The 13,415-nt window shown below is 32.6% G+C and overlaps 1 protein-coding gene across 2 annotated transcripts in view; it reads left to right on the top strand.

Annotated features, from left to right (window-relative positions):
- The window catches only part of LOC124538489, a 35,125-nt gene extending 22,018 nt beyond the window's left edge, over positions 1 to 13,107 (top strand). Inside the window, exons 5-8 of one of the 2 annotated variants that reach the window (XM_047115567.1) lie at positions 1,042 to 1,098; positions 10,208 to 10,302; positions 10,565 to 10,690; positions 10,854 to 13,107. In XM_047115567.1, the coding sequence (XP_046971523.1) occupies positions 1,042 to 1,098; positions 10,208 to 10,302; positions 10,565 to 10,690; positions 10,854 to 11,100 (525 nt within the window). In that variant the 3' untranslated portion in view covers positions 11,101 to 13,107. Of the gene's footprint in view, positions 1 to 1,041; positions 1,099 to 10,207; positions 10,303 to 10,564; positions 10,691 to 10,836 lie in introns of both variants that reach the window. The other variant, XM_047115568.1, reaches the window with a different exon arrangement.
- The last annotated feature ends 308 nt before the right edge of the window (positions 13,108 to 13,415 follow it).

Genomic DNA, 13,415 nt, shown 5'->3' on the forward strand with positions numbered 1-13,415 from the left:
GACCGATTTTGACGGGACTTTAAGTGGGAGATAACTTATATGATAAGGAGTAAATCAAATCAAACTCGTAAAAGGTCGCGGGCATAGCTAGTTGTTATATATAGAGATAATATAGATCGTACGTAAGAGTCGAGATGGCCCAGTAGAGTCGAGATGGCCCAGTGGTTAGAACGCGTGCATCTTAACCGATGATTGCGGGTTTAAACCCAGGCAAGCACCGCTGATTCATGTGCTTAATTTGTCTTTATAATTCATCTCGTGCTCAGCGGTGAAGGAAAACATCGTGAGGAAACCTGCACGTGACAAATTTCATAGAAATTGTGCCACATTTGTATTCCAGCAACCCGCATTGGAACAGCGTGGTTATATGTTTCAAACCTCTTCAAAGGGAGAGGAGGCCTTTAGCCCAGCCGTGGGAATTTACAGGCTGTTGTTGTTGTTGTATAGATCGTACCCATTATGTTATAACGTGTTGTTTAATTTAGTCTTCTTGTTGATTATTTTATTAGTTAAAAAGCAACAGAATAGTTTATAGGCTCAATATATACACATTAATATTTGTATAACATAGGATAAATAAATTCTATTATATTAATTAAAAATTAAATTTAATGTGTATGTTGTTGTTTGTAGATCAAGGCAAGAAATCAACATATTATTATGATACAATAACCTTCAACGATTTCTCTACACAATAAGGTTAAAATTTATGAACTTAGTTCCTATTTTGTTTGGTAACATAGTTTACATAGTTTACAAGTTAAGTAATTATTATTTACATAACAAATATATTGTGATGAATAAGTGACCGTAATTCGATCATATATATTATTGAATGTTTTAGGAAAATTAAACAAATTTGTATGTCATTTATTTTATAATAAGAATAAAGTTCTATATATAATACCTGATAACATATATTTGCCTATTTATACTATTGTACAAATACACTATATAAAAATAAAATTTTATTTAGTGTAATCTGTTAGAAATGACCTATTTTTTGACATGTAGATTTAAAATGTCTTATTGTTTTTTTAGAGCGGCTTATCTTCAGCGGAGTCAAAACTTGCGGAACGTACACTTGAAGAAATCAAGGTAAATTATAACTATTTATAATATTACGATGAACGCCATCTATTGTCATAGTACTACATTATAAACGCTATTATTGTAATTCTCGTATGTAGCGTCATCTATCGTAAGTTTTTATTCCTTAGCTATTTAGTTCCACTATGCACTAGTAGATGGCGTTGTCAAATATTTAATACTATATCCTATAAAATAAAATTTAATTTCATTATTTTATAGGTCTGTTTATATGTAAAGTTTAATGTTGTTGAAATACTGGTATAATTTTCAAATTGAGTCCTAATAAATAGAAGTAAATAGTATCCTACATCTTAATATTCTATAGAAGTATTTATTTTATTGTAATACAAAGTTCATCCGACTTACTGTTAAGTACATATTATGTACATTCTATATACTCAAAACTTTAAGATGATCTTGTAGATATTTACCGCTAAACATTCGAAATATTAGTAAAATTCGACATGTATATATCACGTTACAATTTAATGTACTAAAGTTAAAAATAGTCTTGCACTTAAGTCTTTAAGGAAAATTATGATTTTCTTAGTTGATTATTTTACTGAAGATAGAAATTTTAGAATAAGTTCTTCTCAGGGTAAATTAAGCGTTATATTAAGGTAGCTACGTTACATTGGCTTATAAACTTATTTCTTAAATCGGAGCACAACAATACTAGCGGTAGAATATCTGATGAGTGGGTAGACCCACACACTGTCATGTAAAACCCTACCAACAAGTCATGCTTATTCGCTGTTAATTTATTTTTTATACGAAACAGTGAAGCAGTACTGGTACTTGTATCCGGTAGTTGTGATTACGAGCTCGGAATACAGAATAACAAATTATTCCCAGTCACATCAAGTTGCGTTTTTCGATTCGGCGCTATTAAGGTTTATTTACACTCTCGCTGGGTGGTCTTTGAGTGCACTTCACGCTTTTTGACGTCACACCTTACATCTTGCGAGTTTGTTTGTGCTAAACGCCCGTCTGCCGACACGCTGTGATAATGCAAATTTGAAAAATTCATACGACTCGCTTTTTTTTCTTCGATTATTTACATTGAATCGCTGTTTTGGATATTTTTCGTTTTTATAGTTTTCGAGATTGCTGACGTATCGATGGTTTTGTTTCGAAAAAAAATGTATTCGATTTTTAAATGTTTAAATCTACCTATTTACAAGATAGCGTTTCGTAAGTATATTTATGTATACAAACTTCGATTTAAGATATTACGTTATGAATTTGTTTATTTACTGAGAGCATATTTATTTCATTTTGGCAGATTAAAACTTGTCCTACAAAAAACTTCTGTAATTTCTAATAGGATATATACTAAAAATCATTTAAATACTAAATGTATTAAACTCTTAAAAAGTACCATTGGATACGACTCCCTCTGGTCACATTCGACGAAGTACGATCAGACTCATTTTAGTGAGATGACTATATAACTGTGTCATGTATGTTTTATGTACATTATATTATTTCAAACTTCATATAAACATATGTGTATTTATTTATATCGATATATTCTTACTATAAATATCGCTCTTAGCGATAGATGTCATTTCGAGCAATTTTATATCCTATTTTTCTCACAACCTGTAATTAATTGTACCAGAGGATATGTTTGCAAATGCATGTAAAACGAAAGGGAGAATGCAATATCGTGATGTTTATGAGCACACATTTGTCACACATGGTGGCACTTTTATAGTGAAGCATGTTGCTCCTGAGACAGAATTGTATACGACTCAGGTAAGTTACCTTACGACGTATTCCTTCAGCGTTGATAATTAGCTATGTACGAACATCGGTGACGTATTTTTTTGAAGGTGTTATAATAAATTAATTGAAGACATTAATTATTAACCGACTTTTAAAAAAAGGAGGTTCTCTTCGACATCTATTAGGTATGTATGATTTTCTCAAAAACTATATGTCGTATTGATATGATAATTTTGATTTAAGTTTGATACACTTAAGGAACAGTGTAAGTTTCATTAAAATCGGTCTAGTGGTTTAATAGATATAGGTAAATTCTTCTATTTGTTGTTTGCTAGCTGTTTCTAATTTTAAAGTCGGTTTATTTTATTGTATAAATTATTTTTTACATTAGAAATCATAATCGCATTTTCGTTTGCTTCTTCCAAACTACAGAATTGGTTGTTATGCGATTTACATATGTATAAGTAGTAATATTTATTTATTTTATTTATTTATTTAAACACTTTATTGTACACCACAAATTAAACAGATAAGTAAGAACACATAAAAAAAATAGATGGTACAACCGGCGGAATATATATATATATGTATAAGTACATACTATTCATATTAAATTAAAATTGTAGTAATTTGATGTTTAACATACATATATCTATAAATATTTTACACATAAGTTACACGGTAATTCTAATTAAATAATAATTGGCTGTATATCTTGTTGTCTTGATCAGTAGTTTTTTTTTTTGAAAAAATATTTTTTCCGTATTGCATATTGTTGTTAGTAAGTTTACAAAGATATTTTGTTTGTGTATGTCTTTAAGCGGCCCCCGATAATTCTATCGTCGTTGGTTGTTTTTATTCGTTAGGTTTTTATTGTATAATTTTATTATATCAATTCGATTATGTTCCGAGGGTTGTTTTTGTACCGGTTCGCAGTGAGGATTATAAAATCACCGTGAATCGGTAAAGAGCGAAACGCATCGATTCATACAAACGCGTTGCTATTCGTTTGATCCGATAGTTTGATGGACTGGTGTTACACCGTTTTGTAATATGCAGCGTGTGATATCGTATACTAACAATTATTTGCTTTTCTTGTATTAATATATTAATAAATAAATATACGTATCCGCGAAATTGTCAAGCATAATGAATTACTTCGAATATAAATGTCGAAACTGTTATGACAGTGGTTATAAAGAAAGATATATCGTTTTGAATTTAATTATTTTATATATATTATAGTTTTTTTTTTTTAATATCGTAGTCCAAATATAAAGTCTATTCCATTAATATTGGTTCGTATATTAATAATATGATGATTAGCTAAAATCAAGCACTACAGGCACAAGGGACATGAAATCTTAGTTCCCAAGGTTGGTGGCACATTGATGTAAGGAATAGTTGATATTTCTTACAGCGTCATTGTCTATGGGTGATGGTGACCATTTACCATCAGGTGACCCATATGTTCGTCCGCCAACCTATACCATAAAATAAATAAATAAGTAAATAAACGCAGTTTATTGGTTTTATAAATATTAGATGTGATGAAATGTCCTTAGACATTACGCTACCGTGTAACATGAGGCCAGGTTACCCGGTATTTTGTAGTCTTTACCGTCTCCCCACAGCGGGCATTTGAAATATGAACGGGTGCGTACGGGGTGGGGCGCTGTGTAAATATTGGCAGATGTGAGTGGATGGCTGCAACGAGGCGCCACCCCTGCGTGACGTCACCGCTCCCATCTCTCGCCCACCCTCGCTACGTACGCTCTACGTGGAGATTTTGAAACGTAACTGACTTGCCTGATACACGATATAACGGAATTTATTCATATTTGACTACTTATATACTTTTATGTGCGTTATTCAAAGATACTTTCGTTAATGTGATAAAGTTCTTGTAATAACATTCTCTCTCTGAAAAAATCTACATTATAAGTACACTATACCTTAACTAAATCTTACTTTGTATATTACAAATAATAGACTTGTCACCCGATCCGTCGTCTCACGTGTACAGTAATGATCTATCTAAAACGTATGTCATGAAGGCTAACATTCATTTGTGACATGTCCTGCTAATCCTACTAAATACGAAAGTTTGTGAGGATGCATGTATGTATGTTTGTTACTCTTTCACGAAAGACGTACTGAACGGATTTGGATGAAATTTTAAAGTAACATGGGTTACAAATGATAATAACACATAGACTACAATTTATAATGATTTTATGTAATTGTTTGTTGTATTACATAATATAACGATACATATCTAGTACCTACTCGTGTGAAGCCAGGGCGGGTTGCTATAATTATAAATAATAATAGCCTATCCCGACTTAGATACTTTAAAATGATAACGTTTTAGCTTCATACTATAGAGCAACAGTGTTACATCATACCTACATACTCACCGTCTGCGATGCGATTCTGTAAAATTCACATCGTACTCAATACGTGAAATGTTGACAACTGACTTCGTTATTTACGCCTTTTTGACATTTCACGCTCGTATTCTGCGGTGAGTTCGAAAGTTTACAGAATACGTGTACATATTTTTAAAACCGAAGCGATAATCACGCGTTAACCAAACGTATCGTAGGCAAGTTTGCGCGTTCCATTAGCGTGAGAGTGCGCATGCGCGGGCCGATCTTAATAAGTTAATTGACGTGCAAAAACGCGTACTCGCTTCACACTATGTAATGGCTCGCTATGAGTTAAACGTTGCCTATTGACGCTAACCAAACCTGTTTCCGATCCTTCGGCTTCGTGCTATGTGTATGAGGAACATGTGTGTTTGAAACGCTTTTATGTATGAACAACAACTGTATAATATTCTGGTGTTTTTTATATATGTTTGTACTAACTTTACGTTAATATTAGACGTTACGTATAATTAAATTATAAAGAACGTTTGTTTAAATTAAAACAAGATTGTAAACTGTCGAATATCATTTAATTTACAATGTAACTTGTACAAAGTCATTATTGTAGAATATTTTAGGTTTGGTCGTGTCTATTATTATAAACTCTATATATCGCTAATAACTTTAGTAGTGTACAACCTAGCTACGTGCTTATGCCGTATGCCGTTTTTATTGTAGATACGGCTCTTTGGAAATTAAAAAACTACTGGATAGGTTGTATATTCCTACATGATTACTTTTTCTACAACCAATTAGTAATATCACTAGTATGAAGAGCGTTATTGAAGGCAGTGTACCTAATTACTGGTCAATTATTATGTTATTTTAATTAACTATTCGTTAAGACACTATGTACAGTCTACGTCCGGCGACAATGGGCACTAGTGTCTAATTTAAGGTCTCCAGGTTCATTTCTGCCTTCATATCATTTTTTTAATTAAAATTAAAAAAAAGTAATAATAAACAATAATATTAATAAAAACTATGGAAGGTGCATACACTATGTTAAAGAGCAAATGTGTAGACAGTGATTGTTATTACAAAAGCTTTCCTAGAGAAATCGTTTAAGACGTGACTTTGAATGTTTGCTGGGCGCAGAAACACATTCGGAAACGTCGCCACCAGAGATGTTGCGAACGAATGGCTTTGACAGCAATATGAGTATTATTACAGCGAAATATTTTGGTTGAATTGTTGTATGTTAAAGTATCAAAGATATTTTAAGTCTTAAGTATATAACATCAAGATTATTGTAAGCTTTAAGATATAAGGTAGCTTGTAATTAGTAACTTGACCAATCATTTACACATTTTTTTAATGATATATCTCCACAGATAATCTTATATTCACACATTTAAGATGTAAGAGCTGAGATGGTCCAGTGGTTAGAGCGCGTACTTAACCGATGATAACGCGTTCAACCCAGGCAAGCATATTTAGAGATTAAAAACATGCAGGTTTCCTAACGATGTTTTTTTCACCGCCAAATTTGAGATGAGTTATAAACACAAATTAAGCAAATGAGTAGTCAGTGTTGTTTGCCTGGGCTTAAACTCGCAATTATCGGTTAAGATGCACGCCTTCCAACCACTGGGCCATCTCGGCTCCAAAGTAAAAATATATTTAATAACAGTTATGGTATATATGTTACTTGTGATTTCCTCTTTCGTTCCACTGTTTCTTGTTACATTTCACTGTATCCGACACACACAGGAACAAACAGTATTGACTTGTTTGACGACTATCCGTTCGTGTACACGTGTATCTCCTTGCTAATAATCTTCACGTGACATTGATGCCACGTGTAAAAGCCTTAATGGCGTTAATATGTCCAAGGTTTGTGCCAATAATTAATTTCCGGGTTATATTTGACCGTGAATTCCTTGACACAATGATTTGTAATACTAGTTTGTTTATGTGTGTTATATATACGTACATGATATTACCTACTGTGTGTATGAAATTCAGTACGAAGCAAGCTTGGACCCTAAGATCAGACATTCCCTTTAATTGGATAAAGTTCCTAATAAGTTTAGCCAGTTTCACACAAATATGAGACGTTAACTGACAAGTGTTACAATAGTAATAATGATTAAGACCACATCACATTCATTACTCTGATCCCAATGTAAGTAGCTAAAGCACTTGTGTTATGGAAAATCAGATGTAACGACGGTACCACAAACACCCAGACCCAAGACAATATAGAAAAGTAATGATAATTTACATCAAGTCGGCCGGGAATCGAACCCGGGACCTCGTAGTAGCGTACCCATGAAAACCGGTGTGCACACCACTCGACTACAGAGGTCGCCAGAAGTAATAAGAATAAGATTGGAAATAAATAGCACTTTTTTATCCTACTAATATTATGAATTCGAAAGTTTGTGAGGATGGATGTATGTATGATTGTTACTCTTTCACGAATAACTACTGGACCGATTTGGATGCAATTTTAAAGTAATATAGAATATACATCAGAATATATATAATATAAGAATACATAATTTTATTATGTTCTTGATATACCTACTGTTGTTATTGTTTAGTACTAATACATAGTTATCCCCTGTATAGGAATTTGTTAACTGTAATAATTGGCAATCCCGTCATTTTGTGCAGGCACCCTTAGGGTTATAATCTGTTCGATACTATAAATGTTTAAGAAATATTCTCTATGTGATTGCAACCTGTTGTGTTTGCCTTAATAAATAAATAAATACATAGGCTACAAGTTATAATAATTTTATGTCATTTGGCCATAATATAACGATACATATAAAGTACCCGTGCGAATCCGGAGCGCGTCGCTAGTTATTCTATATAGGCAAAGCTACAAGAAACAGCTTAGCAATATAAGGTGTACCTAGATGCTCCCGGTCAGCGTGGTCCAGTCGTGTTCGTGCATACATTAACCGAACAATCGTCTACAGAATTGGCAATTGGACTCGTTTCAAATCTATGCTCAAAAATATACCTATTCTGATACTATTGCCATATGAAAAAAAAATACAATTATAGCATACTAGCTACGCGTCACGGCTTCGCACAGTTGGAAAGTTGATACTAGATATGCAGAGTGTCTTGCAATGTTCACAGTTTTTCAGTCATTATGAATCACTCTATCTATTAGAAAAAACCGCATCAAAATCCGTTGCGTAGTTTTAAAGATTTAAGCATAAAAAGGGATATGGGGACAGAGAAAGCGACTTTGTTTTATACTATGTAGTGATTATGGTTAAAGAGGGTGCATTTTTTTACTAGAATAATAGCATCTACCTATTTAGAGATGTCTTTTTTAATTAACAATAGGGTAATTATTTGACGTCTACTTTCACAAATTCAACTGTAATTGTTAAATCTGTTACATGTATTGAAACCTTTTTTGAACCGCTATAATATATATATAATCTTCTGATAAAAAATTTATGTGTCTACTGGTTTTTCAATTAGTACTACATAAAGGCATTTGTTACTTTTTATATTAGAATACATGACGCTTGTGCGGCTCATTGTACGTAAGAATTTTCCTGAACGAAACCCATGCGTATAGTTATACCCGTACACTCGCGTTTGGTCACAAAAACACGTTTGCTGACACGCTAAGTGACTTATCTTGAGTTTCCGTACGTCTGGTCTATTTGAGATATTGAAACCTCGTATTTATGTTGCTGGGTCAAATGAAAAGGCACGTAAAATATCTTAAACCGTTTTGTAAGTGATAATTGTTATTGATACGATCCAATAGGTTACGTGGTTTGTCTAAAATGATAGTCACTGCGATTTTGCGTTCTTAGTTTTTTTCTAATAATTTTAAAGACCAGGGGGGGGGGGAGGTTTTTTATAATGGTGACGCTGCCAATTTTATTTAGATCTAAGTTCGACGACTATAAGTTATCAATCAAGACCAAAGTGACCAATCAAGTTTACTTATTTTTATGAGTAGGGCTTTGTGGGAGTAGGCCTGGGTGTTTGTCAAATTTACCTCTTTTAACAACAACAAACAACAACAGCCTGTAAATTCCCACTGCTGGGCTAAAGGCCTCCTCAAGCTCAACAATACTTGGTATTGCTGTTAAATGTTAAAAGAGGTGGTCGAGTCGAGATGGCCCAGTGGTTAGAACGCGTGCATCTTAACCGATGTTTGCGAGTTCAAACCCAGACAAGCAACTCGGTTTCATGTGCTTAATTTGTCTTTATAATTCATATCGTGCTCAGCGGTGAAGGAAAACATCGTGAGGAAACCTGCATGTGACAAATTTCATAGAAATTCTGCCACATGTGTATTCCACCAACCCGCATTGGAACAGCGTGGTGGAATATGTTCCACACCTTCTCCTCAAAGGGAGAGGAGGCCTTTAGACCAGCAGTGGGAATTTACAGGCTGTTGTTGTTGTTGTGAATTATAAATTCCGTGTGCCCAGTAATTAATATTAACACTTTTTGAATTTGTTATGGAGTCCAAAGTCTTACTAGATACTACTGTTAAAGAACGGTAGAATATTATTTGTAGCACTTTTGAGGTGCAGACGTGACTCAACAAATGTACCAAAAATATATACAGTGTGGTTGTTTTCAACCGACTTCAAAAATTTTTTATGTTTGTTACCTCATAACTTAGTATATATATATGCAGTTGTTTTTTGATAGATATAGTATAGGGTTGGCTGACACCGGCTCCAAATATAACAATAACTGTAGCTACGTTATATAATCGTAAATCGACTTTTAAGTAGTCTAATATTTTTCATTTCATTTTACCTAGGAGGACTCTCAAAAATATGTTAAATATGCAATTATTTTTATTACTTTTTAGTGAATTTTTATTTGTTTTTAAATAGTGTTTTGCTTGAAATCGATTTTTCTTTTTGTTAAAATTTTATTTATTATGTGTACAAATCGGCTAAATAGAAAATTATTTGATGTTCGATTTATTTTATCGTTTGTTTCAGAGCTCTCTGCGTGCTTCGGAGGCTGATAAGCGACGCATGATGGATCGAATTTTGAAAATGGAAGACGAAATACGAGCACTGAGGCTATCGAGCGGGTCAGTGTAATTTTCCCTAAAGTTTTTGATTTTTGTTCAATTCAAAAAGTGTTGTAATTATTATTGGCGTGACTGTTTTGAAAATCGATGTGATCTTCTCTAAAGAATTTTAATTAAATCAGTCGATATTAACTTCGTTTAAACGTATTAACTTTGTCTATTGTATTTGATTGTGATGTTTCTGATGGATGACGTCTATGGCTTAGCAGATTTTATAATATGTTCTTTGTACGATACTTAATAACTTAAATAAATATAATAGGTACGACCCTAACGACAATCGTATGAATGGTAACGTGGAAGACGCAGATAGTGAACGGCTGCGCTTGCGCAAGGAACTAACCGACATGCGCAAAGCGAAGCAGAGCGCTGAGGAGCATGCCCTTAAGTAAGCATTTTTGAACTTATTAAAATATAAGATTGCAATTATATATATATGTACGAAATAACTTTATTTTCAAGTATGCAATCTATCATACCTTTATATGTAAGTCCTCTTCCCTTATATTAAGCAACATTTTAATATATTTTAAGGCTAAACTCAATTGCAGACTTGAACGTCTAGTAACGCAGCTACGTTCAAAATTCAACGGACTACAGATAACGAACGGACCCGACTCGCTGCCGAGCGATCACGAACCCGATACGCGCACGCGACGCACCACCAACTCGACCAATACGACAAATAATATGACCAACAGTTCGACCAACAATTTAGCCAACTTGCCCAATCTTTCCAATCTGTCAAACACTTCGGCCAATTCGACGGTCGTGTTTGGACCAGTTACGGATTTGTAGCGAATGGAACTCGGGCATGTAATGTGCTACATTGTCACGGACTTTATCAAGTCGTTAAGACATAGATTGAGTAAATAGTACTGATTCTGAGCAATAATTGAGTGTTGATTAGTAATAGATGTGTGCTAAATATAACGATTGCGATGTATGTTACGAGTTACGTGATTTTTGGTAAAACTGTGTTTAGTGTGTCTTGAATCTCAAACTATAACACAAATATCGAATTAACTTATCATATTATTCAATTTCGACCCGACATGTATCGTTATAGTATAACCAAATTACATTAAATCATTATAAATTGTAGCCTATGTCATATTCTGATGTATAACCTATATTACTGTAAAATTTCATCCAAATCCGTTCAGTAGTTTTTTCGTCTAAGTGTAACAGACATACATATAATCATCCTCACAATTTTTGGCATTTAAGTATAATATTTGTTGGATTACAAAATTTGTCTAAAATGTTTTTCTTCTCTTAAAGATTTAGTTTCGAAATTAAAATCCCACGCCTTGTTATTATGGCATTATGTACTTAAGTATTGCCATCATTAAATTGGAGCGAATTTTCGGCGTTGCTCATTGTGTATCTGTGATTTTGTTTACTTATAATCATTTATAACTGGGCTCGATGTCAAGCTTTACACAATTGTAAATAATCGTTTAGTTTATACGTTTTATGATACAGTTGCATTATTGGCTCTTATTACCATTTGAAATTATAATTTTAAAAATAGAATATAAATAGAATTTATTGATACTCTTTGCTTCTACAACTTTTTGGTAAATTCCACCAAAACTCTTTGTTGAAAATTTTTTGATGACAAAATTAATACCTTTTTGCCAATGTTTTACTTTTCGCCCATACTGAAATATAAATAAAAAATATATTATCGCTGATAGCAAATCATTATTACAGAGACATTTCAAGGTGTTTAATAAATAATCTCTTTGAAAAATGGGGGTTAACCCTTAAGCTAAATTCACAACGATGTGACCTAACGCTCGGGTTTGTGTCTTTCGTTAAGATAGAAACATATTAATTTTCTTTCCCTAAATGTATAAATTTCAATTTATCACGTATTGAAGTAGTTGAATTATTTCGCTGATTACCAATTTGCTATGTTTTCGTTCGTGTGTGAATCTACATTTACATTTGTTTCGTCATTGTCGTCACTTCTCTAGTTGATTATTTTATACCTTTTAAAATTGTTCAGTTTTATCGTCGTTTCGATTTTATTCACATTTGAATTATGCCATTTTTCTTTTTAACAACAATTAAATACCTGTGTAAGAATACAACTGTTCCGTTTGTTGATTATTATAAATACAGATAACGAATCGAAATGTGCCAATGGAAAAAATGACATTGATTTATTTTTAAACAAAAGTTCGATTTTTTAAATATATGATTACGCTCGCTCTAACATTTTAAAAAGGTATCTATAGAAAAAAAAAATCACTAAAATTAATACATAAGCGAAATGTCGTAACCGTCAAGCAATACAAAACACCATAAGCTTTTATACATTGCAATAGAATCAATTATTACTATAATTGTCAGTATAAGGTGCTATATCTACAAATGAATACAGAACTGCCTCGTTCCTAATGTATGTAATATAGGCTTCTTAAAAAATCTTAAGTTTCGATTTTATGTGTGCTTGCGTGACCCGTATCCTGTGAAGTTGACAGCACGACATTATAGATAGGGTAGAAAAATGCAAACGTATAAAATTTACGAAAGTCATAACTGGATATGTATATGTAAGTTTCCGTTTTAGACAGATACTTCTCTATCTTTTTTTTTATAAAGAAATTATTACTTATATTTAATTAGTACAGTTTAATTAATTTTTCCATAAATGACTGACACAAAATAAGTGTTAAATGGACAAAAGTAAGTTATAACCATTTTATAGCTTAACTTAACTAGAAAATATAATCATAATCAGTGTTTAAAGGATAAAGTTAATTCTGACAGTACATAACATATGTACAGAAAAATTTAGAACTATTTTGATACTTTTTGGTGTATAACTTATATCAGGAACTCTATACACCCGAAATCTTATCTTAATTTGGGATGGACAGAGATAGAAGTTTAATTCATTCATTGGTCAGAGTGAAATAGAAACACTGTTTTATATATGAATACTTATGTTTTAAGATACCAAAATTAAACGCCTTTATGATTTTTTGTCCTTTTCTATCATGTCGTGACTTCAATGCATCATAGGGTCTAGTTATGTGTTACTGTATTGTCTGAAGTTATACCATATTGTTGTAACTCAAAACAATCGCCTCCTCATT

Source organism: Vanessa cardui, chromosome 20 (assembly GCF_905220365.1).
Source record: "Vanessa cardui chromosome 20, ilVanCard2.1, whole genome shotgun sequence".
Classification (NCBI taxonomy): domain Eukaryota; kingdom Metazoa; phylum Arthropoda; class Insecta; order Lepidoptera; family Nymphalidae; genus Vanessa; species Vanessa cardui.